This window comes from Bombyx mori, chromosome 9, assembly GCF_030269925.1.
Source record: "Bombyx mori chromosome 9, ASM3026992v2".
Lineage (NCBI taxonomy): Eukaryota > Metazoa > Arthropoda > Insecta > Lepidoptera > Bombycidae > Bombyx > Bombyx mori.
This window is the reverse complement of record NC_085115.1, coordinates 15,924,048-15,946,876: the sequence shown is the minus strand read 5'-3', so window position 1 is coordinate 15,946,876 and position 22,829 is coordinate 15,924,048. Positions and strand designations below refer to the sequence as shown.

General features: G+C 39.9%; 2 protein-coding genes and 2 long non-coding RNA genes across 6 annotated transcripts in view; 1 reads left to right on the top strand and 3 right to left on the bottom strand.

Annotated features, from left to right (window-relative positions):
- Window positions 1–985: 985 nt before the first annotated feature.
- Window positions 986–5,457, bottom strand: CPR5 (cuticular protein RR-1 motif 5). Its single transcript, NM_001173272.1, has 3 exons — window positions 5,396–5,457; window positions 1,880–2,001; window positions 986–1,310 (listed from the first exon to the last, which is right to left on the bottom strand). Exons 1-3 carry the CDS (start codon window positions 5,402–5,404, stop codon window positions 1,112–1,114), a joined length of 330 nt encoding a protein of 109 aa, NP_001166743.1. The 5' UTR covers window positions 5,405–5,457; the 3' UTR covers window positions 986–1,111.
- Window positions 5,458–10,303: 4,846 nt separating this feature from the next.
- Window positions 10,304–12,053, bottom strand: LOC134199413 (uncharacterized). Its single transcript, XR_009973902.1, has 2 exons — window positions 11,816–12,053; window positions 10,304–10,561 (listed from the first exon to the last, which is right to left on the bottom strand). It is a non-coding gene; the product is annotated as an uncharacterized LOC134199413 (long non-coding RNA).
- LOC134199410 (uncharacterized) lies at window positions 11,506–13,374 on the top strand. The gene is made up of 2 exons (XR_009973899.1): window positions 11,506–11,761; window positions 12,871–13,374. It is a non-coding gene; the product is annotated as an uncharacterized LOC134199410 (long non-coding RNA).
- A 4,769-nt stretch (window positions 13,375–18,143) lies between these two features.
- Window positions 18,144–22,829, bottom strand: part of CPR4 (cuticular protein RR-1 motif 4) — a 36,354-nt gene continuing 31,668 nt past the window's right edge. The window contains exons 1-4 of one of the 3 annotated variants that reach the window (XM_062669966.1): window positions 21,211–21,436; window positions 19,595–19,783; window positions 18,916–19,034; window positions 18,144–18,458 (exon numbers count right to left, since the gene is read on the bottom strand). In XM_062669966.1, the coding sequence (XP_062525950.1) occupies window positions 18,269–18,458; window positions 18,916–19,034; window positions 19,595–19,603 (318 nt within the window). In that variant the 5' untranslated portion in view covers window positions 19,604–19,783; window positions 21,211–21,436 and the 3' untranslated portion in view covers window positions 18,144–18,268. 3 annotated transcript variants of the gene reach the window in all.

Here is a 22,829-nt window from a genome sequence, read left to right as displayed (position 1 = left end):
TATTTTTATGCATAATTTTAATTTTTCCTTCCCTTATTAATATATAGATTTGGAGGGATGAGCCTGCTCATAGCCTATGTAGTAATAAGTAGCTAAGACTTATAGACATTACAACGCCACTGTCCTCTAAGACATGAGGATCAAATCCCAATTTAATTGTGTAACGGTTTTATCAAACTTTCGAGGAGGGCGCATGAATGATTCGCGGTCTTTTGTTTTTTTTTATTGCTTAGATGGGTGGACGAGCTCACAGCCCACCTGGTGTTTTAGTGGTTACTGAGGCCCATAGACATCTACAACGTAAATGCGCCACCCACCTTGAGATATAAGTTCTAAGGTCTCAGTATAGTTACAACGGCTGCCCCACCCTTCAAACAGAAACGCATTACTGCTTCACGGCAAAAATAGGCGGAGTGGGGGTACCTACCCGTGCGAACTCACAAGAGGTCCTACCACCAGTAATTAGGCAAATTATAATTTAGCAGGTTTGATTTTTATTCCATGATGTTATTCCTTCACCGTGGAAGTCAATCGTGAACATTTGTTGAGTACGTATTTCATTAAAAAAATTGGTACCCGCCAGCGGGATTCGAACACCGGTGCATCGCTACATACAAACGCACCGGACGTATTATCCTTTAGGCCACGACGACTTCAAGATACACGGCAACATTCATATCAAGGGTTATAGGATCCGATAGTCTCTTAAGACCAGGTTTTTATACCATTCCCTAGTCATATCGTCGTTATCAGTTCTGAAGCATGATCAATATTACATAGCAAATCTTATCTACAAACTGATGGCAGTTAATGGCCAACAGCACTATACGCGACGTGCGAAAACCTTTAGCAGAATATAGCGTTAAAGTGTCATAATATAGCGTCAGCAGCGTAATATAGCGTCAACCCTAAAGTGCGAAAATAAACTCCCTCTACTTCGAAATATAGGTAGTGATGGATCAAAACGGAAATAATAAAACCGAAATAAATCAAACAAATCTTTTATTCGCTACCCTATCGTGTTTTTAGTGTACAAGATCCTAACGTTGCAGATGATCGACAACACTTTGTTAGGTCACTTTGGACTACATTTTTCGTTGGTGTTGGTGGTTTAGACTTGAGGGAGCTGGGGAATGTCTGCTCCGGAGGGATGGAAACCATTTTCGTCAGCGGTGTACGTCGTCTCGTGGACCTTTCCATCGAGGTCGACGTACGAGTACTGTCCGCGAACCTCAAGAGCCTCATTTTCGGTACCGACGTTCTTCAATACAGCAGATTCCTGGGCTGTTTTGCCATCAGAAGTTTCAAAGCTAGTGGAAAATTAAACTTTTAAAATTTTATTACTGGTGGTAGGACCTCTTGTGAGTCCGCGTGGGTACCATCACCCTGCCTATTTCTGCCGTGAAGCAGTAATGCGTTTCGGTTTGAAGAGCGGGGCAGCCGTTGTAACTATACTTGAGACCTTAGGACTTATATCTCAAGGTGGGTGCGCATTTTACGTTGTAGATGTCTATGGGCTCCAGTAACCACTTAGCGCCAGGTGGGCTGTGAGCTCGTCCACCCATCTAATCACTTGCTCGAAGCGAGGGAATATCGTTATTTTTACACGCTTTATATTAGCTTCACTTGTAATGGTAATAGGACCTTTTGTGAGTCTGCATGGGTAGGTACCACTGCTCCGCCTATTTCTGCCGTGAAGCAGTAATGCGTTTGAAGCTTGGGGCAGCCGTTGTAACTATACTGAGACCTTAGAACTTATATCTCAAGGTGGGTGGCGCATTTGCGTGATGTCTATGGGCTCCAGTAACCACTTAAAACCAGGTTGGCTGTGAGCTCGTCCACCCATCTAAACTATAAAAAAAGAAAAAATAATACTTACCCAAAGCCGTAACCCTCAACGCCGATATTGTCAAATGTCTGTTGAAGGATGACAGCGTCCTTGCTGTTGGTGGTGATGGCGGCGGCCGAGGCAGCGGCCACGAATAAAGCGAAAACGATGCACTGCAATAGCAAGATACACAGTATATCATTAAACAATTAATTACATAAGTAACTATACTGAGACCTTAAAACTTATATCTCAAGGTGGGCGGCGCATTTACGTTGTAAATGTCTATGGGCTCCAGTAACCACTTAAAATCAGGTGGACTGTCAGCTCGTCCACACATGTTTTTTTTTTATTGCCCTTGTAGGCAGACGAGCATACGGCCCACCTGATGGTGAGTGGTTACCGTCGCCCATGGACTTCAGCAATGCCAGGGGCAGAGCCAAGCCGCTGCCTACCGCTTAATACTCTCCACAAGCCTCTTTTAAAGAAGGACATGTCATAGCGCTCGGGAAACACCGTGGAGGGGAGCTCATTCCATAGCCGGATGGTACGTGGCAAAAAAGACCTCTGGAAACGCACTGTGGATGACCGCAGTGGCTCCAGGTAGTATGGATGAACTCTACTTCGGTGGCGGGCGGTGCGATAGTAAAAACAAGATGCTGGTATCATGTAAGCAATAAAAATGATATTACGTTTCGACCTGGCCTAAAGGCACGCCGAACGTTTTTTTTTCATTACCTCGGATGTACTAGTACTTTTTAGGACTATTTGAATACTTTAAAGTTTTCGTGGTCATGGAATAACTATGGTGTAATTCGTTAATATTTGAACATTGAACTGGCTACCATAGAAAAAAATAAAAATCGTGCACCCAGAAACTTTGAGTCAACTGAGATTGCGTTAAAACCAAAAAAAAATTAATTAAATTAAAAGAACAATGACATATATATGAAGAGCACGCGGCCTTATCCGTCACATTAGCTCTAAGCGCGACTCTCCAGCCTCAACTATAACAAGTGGTAGACTCCTGAACATCCTATTATCTTTTTATCTTCATCTTCAAAGATCTTTCGGATCAGTTTCAGTACAGTATTAGGAGATATGCGCAAAATGTATGACTCTTTAATACACGAGAACTCTATCTCAATAATGTAGTGACCTATCGGATTCTCTTTATATTTGATATTTAAAATCCTACGCATAACAAGATCGCTAAATGTCAAGGTTTAACATAAATACCATTTAAAATTCTAATTTCATGTTAATTATGCTCATCTTTAAAAATTATTGACTGTTTTCATACATATTAATGATCGATTTTTTTACTAGTAGATTATGTTGGAATCCTGCTATGTCATAAATTAAATATACATCATTTACACATCTATATTGTATTGTAATTCCATTATTATAGTTTCATCGGTATTATTAATATTGAACACAAACGGTTGATAGGTCCGATGGTAGATTTCGGTAGGCAGCGGTTTGGCTCTGCGCTTGGCATTGCTGAAGTCCATGGGCGATGGTAACCACTCACCATCAGGTGGGCCGTGTGCTCGTCTGCCTAAAAGGGCAATAAAAAAAAAAAACCCTTCCAACCTGGGTTGAGGTCACTCGCCTTATCGACACGTGTGACGTGATGCGTACCCAACAGCTTTAAGGGGCTATTCCAGCTACGACCGAACGGGTAGGTGAGCTCACGGAGTCAACTTGAGAGAATTTGCTAACACTAGTCCTAGCAAGAGCAGTGCTTCGCAGAGGCTACCACCGGATCAGAATCGCGACCCACTGCGAAGATCCGGTGAGGAACTCAGTGGGTAAACGGCCTGTGCCACTAACAATATGTCAGCAGTGGGTACATTCGAATCCTAAAGACGTCTATAACGTAAATGCCGACACTTTGAAATATGAGCTCTAAGGTCTCAAATATAGTTACAACGGCCGCCCCACCCATCAAACTATTAACGCAGGCAGGGCGGTGGTACCTACCCGTGCGGACTCACAAGACGTCCTACCTAAGAAAGTTGACTGTTTTCTATTACTTTGTATATTTCCCTTAAGTGCGTCCTTATAATATTAAATATGATTAGTTGAGATGCGGCAGCTGTGATAAAATCTTCACGATTCACTCAGCTGTTTAGGATTTACATATATTTGTGCCACTAGCTTTCGGCTCGCAACGTTGCCTGCGTATCGCGTAGAAAAAAACCTATTCTCAACGATGGAACTCAAGGTAGCTTTTACGTATTATTTTCCAGGACGCAAACTCTTTCGATTACTGATTTTTAAAATCAATTTCATTGGTCACTAAACGTTACAGACTGCCAAATTGGCCTTATTACTTAATAATTAACTTCTGACAGTACCAATAAATGTTGAACCCTTGATAATGATAGCTAATTAATATCTGTCTACTTGTTAGGGCTACATGAAAATCCGTTTAATAGCTTCGAAGGTGTTCCTAATTAAAACAGACAGAGGGAAGCAAAATAATTGGCAGTATTTTATTTAGCACCTTTTTTTTTAAATTACTTTTCATCGATGTGAACACACCAAATTCTTGTGTAGTATTATTTATATACACATACGTATTGAATATTCTAATTAAGTATTAAAATTCAAAAGGCAAGAATTCAAGTATCTTATTTCTGATTCAATCTATTTTCGTCAAATGACCGGCATTCGTAATCGTGTGAAGACGTTCACGTGTACTCGTGAACGAATAGAATCACGTATGATGCTTTGACATTTGCCGCCATTTTGCCGCACCCAACGCGTCGCCCGGCTCTGGTAGAGAAACAGCAAAGAAGGAAGCGAATTCAAATATTGATTGCCTTTTATTACTAACTCTAAATGCTCTATAAGTCGTTCATAACAGATTTTTCTAATATTTCAGTTAGGTACTATCTCATATTTAGTGTGTACTCATAAGTCAGTTTCATTGAATTCGCCCCCTAAGTCTTGTTGGAACCAACGAAAAATTTAACAAAGAAATTTTTATTTTAAAAATGATAATCTGGGTGAGAGACTGCTAATTTATTTTTGTGTAAATCTTGAATTTAAAAACATTTTTTATGTTCCTGTTTTAAAATAGACCAAATGTTAGTTTCTGGTTTTTTTTTAAACTCAATCTCGAGGGATTTCGAAGTCGTCGTGGCCTAAAAGATAAGACGCTCGGTGTAGTCGTATCAAACGATGCGACTGAGTCGGTGTTCGAATCTCGCGAGCAAGTACCAATTTAATGAAGGAAATACGCACGTGCCGTTTTTTCATGACTGACTTCCACAAAAAAAGAAAGAACATCGTGCTGTTACGGGGATTTGATAAAACGACTTAAAAAAATATATATATAAGACGAGACTGTAAGAAATTTAGAAAATAATTAAAATATTTGAAACTAACAATTACCACCGGGGAGCGCGGTTAGAATTGACCTGCGTGATCTCTCTGCGTCTATGGGGTCCAGTAACCACTTAACACCAGGTGGGCTGTGAGCTCGCCCACCAATGTAAGCAATAAAAAAAAAAGCGAGACTACTTGGCACAAGTAAATAGTACTAATACTCACGGATTTCATAATGAAGGTTTGGTCCGGTGAGGGTTTACTGCTTGATGGAACGATGCCGACTGTGGTCGATGTTAGAATTTCACCCATTTATATATGAAATGATCGAGTATATATTTAAGATATATCCGAAATTATGCGCGGCAATATTTTTTTCCTACCTAAACTGATAGCCTTGAAAATGATGTGCCTTGATTATTTTAAAAACGTAGACAAGGAACGAGCCTACGGTCCGCTTGCTGTTAAGTGGCCACCGGGCCTTTACAATGTAAACGCCACTACGTCCCCACCCACTAAATCGGACCATATTAGTGCTTCGTGGCAGAAATAGACAGGGTGGTGATAACTAGTCGACCGGGCTCACTATACCTGAAGAATTCTACAAAATCAAGATATTATTACACAGTAATAACAAATAACTGAATTAACTTTCTTTTTTTTTATTGCTTAGGTGGGTGGACGAGCTCACAGCCCACCTGGTGTTAAGTGGTTACAGGAGCCCATAGACATCTATAACGTAAATGCGCCACCCACCTTGAGATATAAGTTCTAAGGTCTCAAGTATAGTCACAACGGCTGCCCCACCCTTCAAATCGAAACGCATTACTGCTTCACGGCAGAAATAGGCGGGGCGGTGGTACCTACCCGTGCAGACTCACAAGAGGTCCTACCACCAGTAATTACGCAAATTATAATTTTGCGGGTATGATTTTTATTACACGATATTATTCCTTCACCGTGAATTAACTGCATTTAGTATTTTGGAACACTTACACATTATGATGAAATAATATATCAAAAGCTTGATCTATGAGTGTACGAGTGAGATAACTCTTCAAATACGCAATGTAGGTACGCCCGGAGGCAAGAAGGACACGAAATAATCGAATCATTCTTTGTTTCATTTAAAAATTAAGATCGTGCTCACGAAGGAGAATTGTTTGTTCCTTGCAGTTTCAAATTCACTGTCTCTTATTTCATCGAAAAGAATCCGCCAACCGCATTGAGATAGGGAATCAAAGCTATCCAATCTTTCCGGCATTTTTTGTTTATCTTGCCCACCTTACATAGATAAATCGACGGCTGCCAACGTCCACATCCATAACACAAGGTGAGCTTTTCGTTCATCTATATATATAAATGAATTGCTGTTCGTTAGTTTCGCTAAAGCTCGAGAACGGCTGGATCGATTTGGCTAATTTTGGTCTTGAATTATTTGAGGAAGTCCAGAAAAGGTTTAAAAGGTATATAATAAATATGAAAATGCTCGGAATTAAATAAAATAACAATTTTGTTTTTCCTTTGATGTGGCCCCCGTCGGACGGATTCCTTTTGTTTGTTTTAACTTTATTTTACACAAAAGTTTAGATATTTTCTTTATCGATTGAGGCACTACGAAGTCTGCCCGGTCAGCTAGTTTCTAAATATATATTTTTTATCCACCTTATCCCACTAGGTGGGCTCAGCACAGCTAATTATTATCTTACATTCTCTTCTATCAGCCGTCATCCCAACACTCACTCCTCTCTCTCTCTCTCTCATATCGTCATTCAAACACTCCATCCATGTCTTCTTCGGTCGACCCCTCTACCTCTACCTTTTCTAAATCTTCAATAATAATTAATTTCTAAATCTACGCTTATGTTAAAAAGCGGCTATTTTATTGTTAATCAACGAATTGCGGTGACAACGACAACAATATACTATCACTTGTGAATCCTCAATTTACATTATTTCAAAATAGTTTTACGAGCGACATTTTTAGGTATTTTTTGGTAATGACATTTAAAAAAGTTTATTATCCTATATTAACCCGCTATAGTTTTACAATCAACCTTGACATTCACTTTCCACGGCGCGCCGTTGAAGATGAGACTCGGTTGAGATTAATCAACAGAACCGGTTCATCCGAACAGCAAAACTTTAGAACATACGATACGATGTTTTCAAATAGTAGAATGTGATTACGATTTTTTTTATGTGAAATCTACTTTGACAGATAAGCAAATGATTCATGCATACAATTGACATTCTTTTTTCACTTGTTAATAGTGTATACAGACAGTCAAAAATGATCTCCGTTGAAGAATATCAAGATAATTTCACAACATTCAAACTAATTAAAACAATATTGATAATTCGAGAAAAGTCGTGTTACAAAATCGTATCGAACACTCTAATTAAAGACTTGAAGTCGTGAAGATGCTTTTTCGATAATATTATTTGTACAACATAAGAATTATGTAAATTATTGAGCACTTTTTTTTAAACATTAATTATTTGCGTAAAGATTTTTTTGAAACCAACAAAGAGTTACTGGATATGGGTAAAATTTCTCGTTGTAACTGGTGTAACTCGTCTTATCTTATACCGTGCTTAAAGCTCAGCCAGGAGGGACCTTGCTTCTTTCGATCGTGTTGTAAGCCTTGTCAAAATATTATTTATAAAAACTGACTGTCTCCATGCAGTAGTAACTAGCGACCCTGTAGGATCGAAGGTTATGGTCATGGGTTCGATTCCCACAGTGGGCAAACATTCGTGTGATGAAAAGGCTTATTTGCTTTTTTCTGACTTGTTATTATCCATTATATGCATTTATTTAAACGTATATAAGTATGTATCTCATTCTCTAGTGCCCATCACAGTGAATCTAAATTAAGCCAAATGACCGTGCGTGATTTGTTCCCAATCATTATTATTATTATTATTATTATAACAAGGCGCCTTCAGTAAGTACTTCATATGTGATATTCCTAAGATACAAAATGCTCTTTCTGTGGACCTTTTACGCCCAGAGAACTGCAATCCGAATGCAATTTGTAAATTAAATAAATAAATCGTCGCACAAAAGTAAAAAGAACATCACTTATTGAAAGTAATATTTCTTTTGCACTGTTTCTGTCCATGTCAGAGCCTCGCTCGTCTCAGCTCAGAAAAAAGTCTTTACGGCAATTTTCCGTACTCCCTGTATCCCCGGACGATGCCAAAAGAACTGCAGCCAAATAGTTGCCTACCGTAATGTTCTTTTATCACTACATAGTATAAAACAAAGTCGCTTTCTCTGTCTCTATATATGCTTAAATCTTTAAAACTACGCGACGGATTTTGATGCGGTTTTTTGACGTGACAACGTCTTTTAATTGGATGGAGCCGGCTGCACGCACGAAAAAACATGACTCGTGCGGCGTTACCTCGCTCTGAGGCGTACATGTTTTCGTCAAGTATGAAACTCGGTGAAAAATGAATGTGGTGTCAATTGTTTATAGCAACGATAATTGCGATAATTGAAAAATGAAACCATTCCATGAGTATTTTCTTATGACGTTGTCACGTTCAACTATAGTCAGTAAACCGACTTTACAGACAACCGATTTTTTTAATAGATAGAGTGATTGAAGAGGACGGTTTATATGTATAATAACATCCATTAAATAATGGAGAAATCAATAATAAATTACAGTTTCCGAAGCGAAGCGAGGGCGGGTCGCTAGTTACAAATAAATTAGGAAACAATCCTAAATAATGTGTTTTTCGGAACATACATGATGACTAAAGATCCTGTAATTCGTTACTAAAATATTAGTATACTAGCGACCCGCCCTCGCTTCGCTTCGGAAACATTAAAACACAAATGAAACCAAAAAAAAAAAATTAAAAAAAAATTAAAAAAAGTAGCCTATGTTCATCAGGGACAATGTCGGCTTCTAATGGAAAAAGACTTTTTCAAATCGGTCCAGTAGTTTTGGAGCCTATTCGAAACAAACAAACAAACAAATCTTTCCTCTTTATAATATTAAGTATAGATATTGAGTATTGAATTTTATTACAAAAAATCCAAGAAATCTGTTGCAGATACATTTATGAATCAGTATGTTACAGAATCGCATTAGAGAATTCGGATCGAACTGTTTCGCAATGTGAATAAGGCTTCGTCGTCATTTAATCGACATTCAAAACTCAATTTTATGTCAATCAAAGCAAAAGTCTAATTTTACACTATTTTATATGTTTATTGATTTACATACCTAATTAATTTCCATCAATAAATCCGGTTATTAACATATCGCTGATTAGGTGTGCACTTTTTAGCGCGTGAATCCTTATTAGATCTAATGCGTATCCAAGGCTTATGATTTTGTTTTAAATTATTAATATATCAAAATGTCGCTTTGATTGTTGCGAGGTTAACAGATTTATGATGGCTACTACCAGTCCTGGAGTGATTGCGGCACTTAGTTCTTGACACAAGCTTGGAATCTGTTTTTAGTCAATCATACTGTTTTGTATAACCGGACGACTAGCCCGTAAACAAAACAAGGTAACGCCGCAACCCTGCTTGAGACATGAGGTCTGATCGTGAGTCTCCCACCCTTCAAACTGAAAAACATTAATTACTGCTTGCGGTTTTTTTTTCTACTTAAGCTGATAGCCTTGAGGCTATATCAGCGGAACCTTAACTAGTAGGTGAGCTCACGGGGCTCAAACCTGACGACGTTGCTAACACGAACCCTAGCAAGAGCCGTGCTTCGCAGAATCTACCACCGGATCGGAAATGCCCACTGAGAAGATCCGACAAGAAACTCAGTGGGATGTGTCTGAGGGTTAATTTCCCTTCGTCGCCAGCGACAGGTTCGACGAGAACGGTGACCGGTGCTTGAGGTACCTAAAACCACCGTTAGTGGATCGGGAGGATCCGAAATGACGTGTTTGGGGCGACGTCGACTGCTTTCCATTCTTTTCGTAGGATCGGGAATGTAGTTACCGGCGGCCACGATGAGAGGGTTCTCGTGTCGTGCCGCTTTATCGAAGTGGTGCTTGCGGTAGAAATAGTTAAGGGCACATAAGCTCACAATACGCCCTGCTGGAGGTAAACTTCACGAGAGACAGCGCATGTGCTCAATGATCATTACATTTAGCTTTAACCTTCCAAATCCGTTAATTTAATCCGATCAAATATAAATGACATATGAATTTTATGCTAATACTACACAAATTCCACATGGATTGCTAACATCGAATTAAGTCGGCTGATGTAAGAATGATCTTCACTGTTAGTATGCGTTTTCATTGTGAGCGGATAGCGTATTTATATTTTTTCCTCAATGACTTGAGAAAGATGAAATAGGTCCCTTAAGAGGCAGCCTTCTTCATTGAACACGCTTGGAGCCCCTGAAAAAGAGTTGTTTTTACCAACTGACGGTATAGCGTATTTTAGTATGAAAACCGCTTCAGGATTGATGACTTAGTCCAACCAGTATAAAGCTGGTAGGGCATCTTTTGAGCCCATACGGGTAGGTACCACCATCCTGCCTATTTATACTGTAAAACCTAACACTTAGAACTCATGTTTCAATGTGGGAGGCGTCATTTACGTTGATATTGTTTATTGGTTCTAATGACCACATAATACCAGGTGGTCCATGAGGTCATCAACCTATCTAAGATATTGTGGAAATAACAACGAAGAGGAGATCTTCCACCGAGCCGGTCTACTGCTCGGTAGATCGACGGTCCAAATGTGGTTGTTCGGAACGTGCATGCAAGCTTATCTTGAAAATGCCGTGGCATTGTAGGCAGCGGCTTGACTCTGCCCCTGTCATTGCTGAAGTGCATGGGCGGGTAACCACTCACCATCAGGTGGACCGTATGCTCGTCTGCCTACACGGGCAATAAAAAAAAAGCCGGATTCAGGCATCGGTCAAATATCTTGTATTGTATAATGGCTACGCGTCATAATATGAAAAATTAGAGGTTTATCGAAGTCCATAGACCTCAAAATTAGTACGCCGTTTCCTGCTCTGTGACATAAACTTGGAGTCTCAATTGTACTATTATAACAACTGTTTCACTCTTCAACACATGACTGTTTTGCGGCAGAAATAGGCAGATTAATGGTGCCTACCCGTGCGGGTTTACACCTGCAGCACGCTGGTATAATACTCCGAAAAGAGATGATATTTTTAAGCAGACATCATAGGTCACTGATTCGTAATACTAGATTAAAATCAGAAATTGATATAGGTGATTAGAAATCTGAATTTATAAAAAAAAGTGGCTTAGAAGAGAAAGGTGAAATGACATCCACACACAGACACAGACATGCAATTGCCGTATTAAATATTAAAACGCTACCCGCTTACAGTGTGACCTATGACTTTATCTCACGTCGTTCTTTACTTTACGTAACAAGGTGAAGGCCAAGAGGTTATAGCTCTGTTAAATGTTAAGCATTTTGCGAAAACCGCTACCGCTTGTATGATCACGCAATCTCATGTTTAATCAGTAAACTTTAGAGGCGGTCACCCATCCTAAGCGTGGCCGTTTGAAACCTGACTTCATGACTCAAGCCAGTTTGTGACTAGCTACCAAGTAAGTAGTGGTTTGTCGATTGTTTATCTCTACTAAGAACTGTGAACACTTAACATAGTATAAGGATCCCTTGGCGCCGACGACCGCCAGTCCGGCGTCCCGAGGGGGAGGGTGATGGGAGAGATGTGCTCCGCACTAAACGCTTCACTTTCCCCCCTTTGCCTTTGCATGAGTTCTGTCTCATGCGAGGTTTGGATGTTGGTTGTTGAGCGACAGGAGGTTTTAGTCGGTTCAACTCCGACATGCCCCGCCCTCCATCCCCAGTGGAGGGCGGAAGTCCAGTGATTTCCTCCTGAAAAAATTAAATAAAAAAATGCCGGTATACTGTGTCCACTGTCTTTTTTTTTTTTTTTTTTTTTTTTTTATTGCTTAGCTGTGTGGACGAGCTCACAGCCCACCTGATGTTAAGTGGTTACTGGAGCCCATAGACATCTACAACGTAAATGCGCCACACACCTTGAGATATAGTTCTAAGGTCTCAGTATAGTCACAACGGCTGCCCCACCCTTCAAACCGAAACGCATTACTGCTTCACGGCAGAAATAGGCGGGGCGGTGGTACCTACCCGTGCGGACTCACAAGAGGTCCTACCACCAGTCTTGCTATATTACCTATAGTCCAAATATTGTACTATAGCTATAGGGGCTCATGGACATCATTAATGGGAACGGCAAAACCAGGTCATTGACTATAGCAAACCACAAACGAATACGACATTTGTTCACCGCAATAAGTGCCAAACGTAAAACTGTAATACTTATGCACTACCTGGCATTCAGGCTAAGCATTGAGATGATCCCGTCATCTTCATTTCTCTCCATCATCACAATTTATCCACACGTAGGATCCTGGTCTGAGATTAACTCCTCTAATCAATGTTTTCTGAATGCTGTCACATGTCATACCTACTCGTATGTATTTCGAATAAGGTTTGAAAAAAAATACTTTGGTAAAATTCATCATTCATTAAAAAAAATGACGGCTCCTACATCCCTTTTTCCGTGTATCACGAGGACTAGCCCCAGAAATAGGCAAGATCATTAGTACATACGTATAATATACATATTGTCATATAACATATAAACACAAAAAGATGACATTGCCCGCAGAGGTGTAGACAACTTGGAACGTCTGATGGTCACTGGAAAAGTAGAAGGAAAACGTCCTAGAGGCCGGAGCCCCAAACGTTGGTCCGACCAGATGTCCGAGCAAACCAGGGGACCGCTTAGCGCTGCACTACACCAGGCAACTGACCGGAACCGATGGAGGCTGACAGTCGACAAGCTAAAACGGAGTCACGATCCTCAGCAATGAGGGAACGATGGAGAAGAAGAAGCATGGTCTCAACAAGTGCGCCATTTGGATCCAAAGGCTTTATTTCAGAGTTTTTAACTTTTACAGATATTTGATAGCAAGCACTAACACATGCACCTAGCTTTTAGATTTATGTTCGTTTAATTTTAAGAATTAAGAAAGCAATTTTCGTCGACAGCTGTACACTATTCTTCCCAATGAACTGCAATACTGCGCTGCAACGACATAGCTACATACTGTAAGAATTAAAAAAAAACGAAGATGCCGAAATATCTGCGAATAAATATGTTATTTTTTTCTTTTTTCTTTTTTATTGCCTAGATGTGTGGACGAGCTCACAGACCACCTGGTGTTAAGTGGTTACTGGAGCCCATAGACATCTACAACGTAAATGCGCCACCCAACTTGAGATACAAGTTCTAAGGTCTCAGTATAGTTACAACGGCTGCCCCACCCTTCAAACCGAAACGCATTAACAGGAATTGATACAATATGGTCGGTCTCATTCTGTCAAAACGAGTGTTCGATTCAAATTTCCCCCTACCTACTCACTAGTAGTCTAGGGGACTTTTTTTTATTGCCCATGTAGGCAGAGGAGCATACGGCCCACTGGATGGTGAGTGGTTACCGTCGCCCATGGACTTCAGCAATGCCAGGGGCAGAGCCAAACCGCTGCCTACCTATTCCAGCTACGCGCTGACGGGTAGGTGAGCTCACGGGCTCAACCTGAGAGAATTTGTTAACACTAGCCCTAGCAAGAGCAGTGCTTTACAGAATACCTACCTACTCAGTGGGCTCGATTCAAACACTTCACAGACATAAACATTCTCGTCCTTATTCTGTCTGCTTAGCATGAAATTTAAAACGCTTAAGTTTACCTAAACACAGAACTAGTTTTAACTTTAGCGTCGTTTATCGGCTGTATTCACGCTTTTTTATAGACAATAAAAAGCACATGGCTTGTTCGAACAAATAAGCAAGACGCCGCTGTGGATAACACTTTTTAAGTTAATTAATCAATACGGGCACTTTTGTTACAGAGTTTTCTTCGTTGATCAATCAACGCGTAAACACCAGCTATGAGCTGCTTACAAAAATTTGAAAATGGGGTTAGACCCAGCCCAACGCCGAAACAGAATTCATCATCATCATCAGCCTGCGGCAGTCCACTGCTGGACATAGGTCTCCCCCAAAGCTCAACAGATTTAACGCATACTGGACCTACAGTGGGTTTCCAGCTTGTATTTTTACATGAACGCTCTGAGCCCGTCACTGGAATGAACTCTGTTTCAGTAGCTTTACTTGAGCGACACAGTTGCTTAGTTCTTCTCGTCCAACACGTCCCTTGCGACGAAGGGCTCGCCCAGTAAATTAACCCACAGACACAGCACAGTTTGTCGCCGGATCTTCTCAGTGGGTCGCGTTTCCGGTATTAGATTCAGCAAAGCACTGCTCTTGTTAGGGTTCGTCGCCAGGTTTGAGCCACGTGAGCTCACTTACTTGTTAGGGTTACACTGACATAGCCTCTTAAGTCTATCAGCTTAGGTAGGAAAAAAAACAATTTATTCTTCTTCAAACGAGGCTTAAAAAGATTCTTAAGTGCTTGCTGGCCGGGTATACTCCTAATAGTACTGATAATAATTCCGGATATCGGTTACCGCTCCGTGATATACAAATCTTACTTCGTATTCAAAAGGCAACGTTCTGTTAATCTGTTTATGATACGGTACGGGAAACTTCGTGACATCTACGGAGTGGCCTGGTGGCCCGAAAGTTCATCTGCCCGTTTAAGACGGAAAATGATTCTGTAGAGCTTTCTCCGCCATATGGCTTTTTGACAACGACCATGCCGTAGGCTGTTTGTCCAATGTCCAATTTAATAATGAACTAGACGACGACGATTATTTTTTGATAAATTGTGTTTTTCAGAAATTATATTTAAATACGAATTACATATTGATAGAATGATGAAATATTCGAAGATCGTTTAGGCATTTTTAAGTGAACACGTGAGTTAAAAAGACACAAATAATATAAATAAACAATTCATTTTCTTAGTCTAACCTTAAACCAAACACTCATTGGCTTCGGGTGTCTTTAAAGGAGTTAGTTGCTCTCAATTATGAAAAATAGTATTATTATTCGCCAATAGATGTCAGGAAGAGTCATAAAGTTGATTATCGATAAAGTTGATTATTGAACACACGAATAAAACAACATTTTCTGAAAATAAATCGTAGCCAGATCGATTTATCGCCCCCGAAATCCCGTGTATACTAAATTTTATAAAAATCGTTGGAGCCGTTTCCGGAATTGCTCGTTTAAAGATATAAGACAAGTATAAACGATTTTAGCCAAAAAAAAACAATGAATTATGAGCACTCGTGAACTCGACACGTGACGTACGTACTGACGAGTTTGCATGCAAATCTCTGTGTCACACATTACTAGTGGTAGTAAAAAAACACGCGTTATTAAACGAGCCACGTCTTCCTAATAACAAGGAAAATAAAACAGATTTAGTAACTTGGAACGAATTCCAGCGCATTTTACATATATTTAGGATCGGTATCAGATCGCCGCCAAGGACAATTAAAAATTTGAAATTTTAATTAGATTACACCGGATAGACTGAGTGTGTCCAATTCAGAAGGTCGAAACGTCAGTAAATTAACTACATCCTACTAGAGGTCCCGCAGTAGTCGAAATTCGACTATAACTAATTGGAATTGTAAGTTTGTACACTATTATGATTGTATTTTATACTTCTATAATCACAAATTTCGGCAAGACTACAATATAAAAAATATTAACAACGACAAACAATATTTAATCTATTCTCAATTTGACAACAGACGTCAAGAACAAAAGTTTGACAATAAATAGTATGAATGCGTGTGTGCGTCAAATACATGGTACGTAGTGTGTGTAATGTTTTCTTTATTGATTTAATATATCTTTTATGCATTATTTTAAAAAAATATTATCATTGTGCACATCTTCTCTATATTCTCTATAAGTGTGGAAAATTTCATACTCCTCCGTCCGCGCAATTTTCGTAAAAAGGGATACAAAGTTTTTTGCTTCACGTATTAATATATAGATTTTAGTATAAAGCTATAATATACGAGTAAAACAGTGACGCTTCGCTGTGTGTAATCATGGAAATTCACTTGTTTCTGCTGATACGGTGCGTCCGCCGCTCCGTACATACCCTGAAGCACGACCATGATCACAAAGTATCGAATCAATCAGAGAAACGACTCGCGTCCGCATTAACCAACCGAATTAATTTATATTTGATAAAATAGAAACGACACACAAATATTTGCTTAGAAATCATTTCGATGGAAGAACAAATTAAAATTTGGCTAATGAATACGAAGGTTTTAAATTTACCTCAGGACTATAATGGTATATCTAAATCGAAAGCTTAATACTACCATCTTATATCCACAGAAAAGCAACGCAGTCCCATTTAAAATGTAGTACATATATCCATTAGTCTACTTTTTTAATAGATTTGGAGTGGAATTCATAGCTTGGGTGGTTACTGGTTACCGCGGCTAATGAATATCACACAATGAATGAGGGCACCCACCTTAAGGTGTCAAATCCTTAAGGGATCAAAGTCTCAATTGCACTGTGGTAGGACTAGACTAGAGTTTTTACTGTTGGTAGGACCTCTTGAGAGTCCGCGTGGGCAGGTACCACCACCCTGACTATTTCTGCCGTGAAGCAGTAATGCGTTTCGGTTTGAAGGGTGGGGCAGCCGTTGTATCTATACTGAGATCTTAGAACTTATATCTCAAGGTGGGTGGCGCATTTACGTCGTAGATGTCCATGGGCGAGTAACCACTTAACACCAGGTGGGCTGTGAGCTCGTCCACCCATCTAAGCAATAAAAAAAAACTGTACAACGGGTGTGTTGAGTTTGAACCTTCGAATCAGCACGCATGATTGCTTCCCGTGCGATATTTCAAAACCCAATGGATGCATCTATGAAGTCCGGATTGACAAAAATGAGTACCTGATCGGTTTCGTAATACAACGACCTCACTTCGGAATGCTTTATTTCGATGTATGTGATTTATATGGGTGTCGTAAAATTTTATTAAGCAACGCACATAATCGATTTTGACCTTTGAACATTGATGCGTTCATCGACCGGTTACTCTTGAAACACGTTGTGAAAAAAACAACTTTGAAATTACACGAGATGCTTGATTAAAAAATTTCATAATAAAATTTGAATGGAATTGATTATTTCATCTACAGGAATACAAGTCAGGAAATACTTTTATTAACAGAGTGCTTCGATTTGATAAATATTTTTAAGCTTCTATTCAAGTATCCAGTGACTCAAAAACTCATTAAGATTGTGCGCATATCGATAGTATTTATTAACTTTTCACTAACCTTTTGCACAATTTCTTTTCGTTTTTAACTTTGTTACGTGGTAACTACTAAGCTACTCTTGTAATTATATTTCTGAATTTCGTTTGTAATTTTACTTAAGTTTTTTTTTATTGCTTAGATGTGTGGACGGGATCACAGCCCACCTGATGTTAAGTGGTTACTGGAGCCCATAGACATCCACAACGTAAAGGCGCCACCCACCTTGAGATACAAGTTCTAAGGTCTCAAGTATAGTAACTTACTTATGCCCCACCCTTCAAATCGAAACGCATTACTGCTTCACGGCAGAAATAAGCAGGCCGGTGGTACCCACCCGCGCGGACTCACAAGAGGTCCTACCACCAGTAATTACGCAAATTATAATTTTGCGGGTTTCATTTTTATTACACGATGTCATTCCTTCACCGTGGAAGTCAATCGTGAACATTTGTTGAGTACGTATTTCATTAGAAAAATTGGTACCCGCCTGCGGGATTCGAACACCGGTGCATCGCTCAACACGAATGCACCGGACGTCTTATCCGTTAGGCCACGACGACTTTAAGTATGTGTGTATTAGGTATAGGCACTCGTCGACTTAGGGCAAACGCCGCCAAACTATTCTGTTCAAAATGTGCCGTCTCAGTAGGAGTAAATTAAACAATACAGATTACTTAAACGTATGTATTATATCATCAGGATCGTATCACAGATCGCTTGGATTCTAATAACAAACGAAAACTTTTCAAATGAATGAGTATTTTTGGACTAGATGCTGGGGCCTGTTCGGTTGACTTAAGCCTTGGGAATGTGAGGTGCCGAAGGCTGGAATCCACCCTCGTTAGCGACGTAGGTCACAGCGTAAGTAACACCGTCAGGGCCGATGTACGCAAATTCTCCGCGGACCTCAAGAGCTTCGTTTTCAGTGCCAATGTTCTTCAGTTGACCGGTTTCCTGAGCCTTGATTCCGTTGGAGGTTTCATAGCTGCCGGGAGAAAATCACCGATTATTTTCCTATTTTATTGAGTAACGACTCGCATTAGAGACACTGCTGAACGATATATTTCGTGTCATGCTTGCGGAGGATCAGCTTATTGGCCATTGACATAAATTATAAGAAAGCTGACTTGTATTACTAGTGGTAGGACCTCTTGTGAGTCACCCTGCCTATTTCTGCCGTGAAGCAGTAATGCGTTTCGGTTTGAAGGGTGGGGCAGCCGTTGTAACTATACTTGAGACCTTAGAACTTATATCTCAAAGTGGGTGGCGCATTTACGTCGTAGGTGTCTATGGGCTCCAGTAACCACTTAACACCGGTGGGCTGTGAGCTCGTCCACCCATCTAAGCAATAAAAAAATGTGCGCCTAAACTGTACCCAGAGAACGAACGCTACAGTAATTCAAACATTGTATTAGTGATCATTTTATTTAGGGAAATCTTACCCGGTGTTGTATCCTTCGACACCAATGTTGTCGTTGTCTTGTCTGATGACGACAGCGTCGGCATCAGGGCCGACTGGGGCAGCGACAGCTACGGCGACGAAGAGAGCGACAACGAAGAACTAGAAAAAAAATCGAACAATCAGGACCGAGTCGACATATCCATGGACTCACTTGTTTTATATCAGACTAGCTGACCCGGCAGACTTCGAATGCCTCAATGGATAAATAAAAGACCTAAACTTTTGTATAAAATAAACTTTAAAAAAAAACAAAAGGAATCCGTCCGACGGGGGACACATCAAAGGAAAAACAAATTGTTTGTTTTTATGTAATTCCGAGCATTTTCATATTTTTCACGAATAATTCAAGACCATTTTATGGCTAATTATAGCCAATTCGGTCCAGCCGCTCTCGAGTTTTAGCGAGACTAACGAACAGCAATTAATTTATATATATATAGATTGGCAACTCTGAATTACGTGTGAAGGATAGCTAATGCCGATGAGTTAGAACTATTTTCCAATGTTGGCTTACTCGGTTACGTTACCTTACTCGGATCAATGGTCAGACAATACATTTGAATACATTTAGCAAATTATACTGGTGTTAATTATGAATTCACATTTCACATAAAATAATAATTTGGAATAGTAATAAAAAGTAGACAGTTATCACGTACCGATTTCATTTTGATTGATTGTTTGTTTTGTCCTAAGACTGTTGTTTGAGGACAGTGAACGATTGACTGATGCTACGAAGATGCGCGCAGCGGTTTTTATACTCGGTCGGGCCATCGCCGCAGACGAGGACGTGCATTTTGACATTTGAACTTCAAAGATGTCCACTGAGCCTGAGTTGGATTCGCGCGCTTTTCGAAGTAATAAATTACAAGATTATAAACTTAAAATATTTCCCTGAGATTCTCACACGTCACAGCTGAGTTTTGAGAGCATTAGTTATTCATGCACAGCGACATAAGCTACGTGTTTTTCGATATGTGTGCACGTGTTTATTAAAACCCGATTTACTATAAAAATATCTCTGTTTAAACTTAGATGAATTTCAACATAATATGTCAGTGGAATCGATTTTCGATTTAGCATTTTAAGAATAAGTTACTTTTGCTTTCAAACTATTTGCTAAATCTGGTTTTGTCCTTAAAATAAATTATAGTAAAAGAGCTTAATATTATTTTATTATATAATAATTTTAATATGATTTAAAAACGACAAACCAAGTGCTTTCTTTAAAAATTCGATAGACTTCTTTCCATTAACTTTCTAGACAATGAGTGAACTATGTATATAACGAGTAAGTTATAGATTTACACAGTAATTTTCGGATAGTTCACTATGACAAGAGAAATAGTTCACGGTGCACCTAGTGTTAAGTGGTAACCGAAGCCCATAGATATAGCAACGTGAATTATTATAACGGCTTTCTCCAGTTCGAAGTGTGGGAGCCGTCTACCGCATTACTGCTTCGCGGCAGAAATAGGCAGAGCGGTAGTACTACCCTTTCGTATTCACGGTACATCGTACGAGCAGATATGATGAGTTTATTTTAGACTTAGATGTAAATGCGTGTTACGTAGAGTTCCTACGTAGGGCTTATGGGGATTATAGTCTTAGGTGCACTTGTTACATAGGAACTTAGTGTACAAAACTGAAAAATAAGGGCACCTGCTAACGGGTGTTTTACCTGTTAATTACACTATAAATATATTTTTATGAATGAGGGATAACTGGTAGCCCGGAGGCCTTTCCAGTTTTATCAGGACAGGTGGAAGAGCAAAGACTCAAAGGGTGGGATTTGCTAACAGGTGCTCGAGCGCCTCCGAAGAAGACCCTAACAACTCAAGAGCAGTTGCTTCGCGAATGAATCTACAACCGGATCGAAATCGCGTTCAATACTTCTATTAAGTCTAAAGGTAAACAGACGATATTGGTTTTCGCTTTGTTGACAGATTTTTTAAATAAATAAACTAGGTATTACGAATGGAAAATCGGAGAGTATTCCCGAATCGTCTGATAATAAAGAGGGTTAATATAGGCAGCAAAAGCTTATTCGCCGAATCACAAGACAGATAAGAGAACCCATAAAAAACCGCTTCATAGCTTTTCCATTCCAATTCGATCCTGACATTTTTAAATATCCACTTTCAAGTTGTGGGAACACTCCTTTGGCTCTAAGCAGACAATCTCATCGACTTAAAAACGTTGAGATACGTTTTCGAAGTTCATTTTTATTACGGAACAGTTTTCTCGTTCTGAAAACCATGAAGAACCCATCTACTTAATTTCTCGGGATAGGCAGTATGGTGGTACTCGTTTTGGCTTTACACTTCAAGTTGAAAAGGGCGCTTGAGACTTCGATTGTGGTTATTACTAAGTATTCACTAGTAAAATTCTTATTGTCCAATTTGCAACACAAGGCCGTCGCGTAGGCGTGACCGTGGGCATCAAATATGGCACTACATTTAAAAACGTTCACAGAATTATGTCAAACCAATAACTTAACTGAGGTTATTTTGCGCATCTCGAACTAATATAAGTTTATGTTTTTATTTATTTATAATTTATTTCAACATTAGGTCCTAGAATTTTATATTTCCTTTTTTTAGTTATTGCTTAGATGGATGGACGAGCTCACAGCCCACCTGGTGTTAAGTGGTTAATGGAGCCCATAGACAGCTACAACGTAAATGCTGAGATATGAGCTCTGAGGTCTCAGAATAGTTACAACGGCTGCCCCACCCTTCAAACCGAAACGCATGACTGCTTTACTGCAGAAATAGGCGGGGTGGTGGTACCTACCCGTGCGGACTCACAAGACGTCCTACCACCAGTAAGCATAGAGCTGAGAATCTGTAGCTATAAATTATTTCGAGGAGATGTATATTCCTTACACAAGACGGTACGTAATGCGCTTAGTCCGGTTATGGCGCTAAAGGCTTATTTCTAACTTCTGATCCTCCCGATCCACTCTCAGTGCTTTTAGGCATTCCAACTACCGGTCACCATTCTCGAGTACGACATACTTAACCTACAGCCATCTCATCATCATAATTGGTAACTCTTGGCAGAACAGTCATGTGGAATCCTTGCTTATTTTTTTTATTTATTGCTTAGATGGTTGAACGAGCTCACAGCCCAACTGGTGTTAAGTGCTTACTGGAGCCCATAGACATCTACAATGTAAATGCACCACCTACCTTGAGATATAAGTTCTAAGTTCTCAGTATTGTTACAACGGCTACCCCACCCTTCAAACCGAAACGCATGACTGCTTTACTGCTGAAATAGGCAGGGTGGTGGTACCTACCCGTGCGGACTCACAAGAGGTCCTACCACCAGTAATTACGCAAATTATAATTTTGCGGGTTAAATTTTTATTACACGATATTATTCCTTCACCGTGGAAGTCAATCGGGAACATTTGTTGAGTACGTATTTCATTAGAAAAATTGGTACCCGCCAAGGTATTCGAACATCGGTGCATCGGTCAACACGAATGCACTGGACGTCTTATCCTTTAGGCCACGACGACTTCAAAAAGCCTTGACAAATGTTCTCCATAGTTTGCGAACTGAAGGTTGGCGCACGCACTCGTTAAGTGGGGGCTTAGTTAGGTCTTTCACCTGATCAGTCCAGCGCATGGGGCTACAAGCACACTACCCACTGGATTTATCGCCGGATCTTCTCAGTGGGTCACGATTCCGATCCGGTGGTAGATTCAGCGAAGCACTGCTCTTTCTTTCTAGGGCAACCGTTAGCAAAGTCTCTCAGGATGAGCCCCGTGAACTCGCCTACCAGTCCGGTGAAACCAGAATAGCCCCTCGAGACCACTGGTAATTAGGTGGTGTAAATAAAATGCCACTCTAAAATAATAATGTATTATCAACAATATTTTAA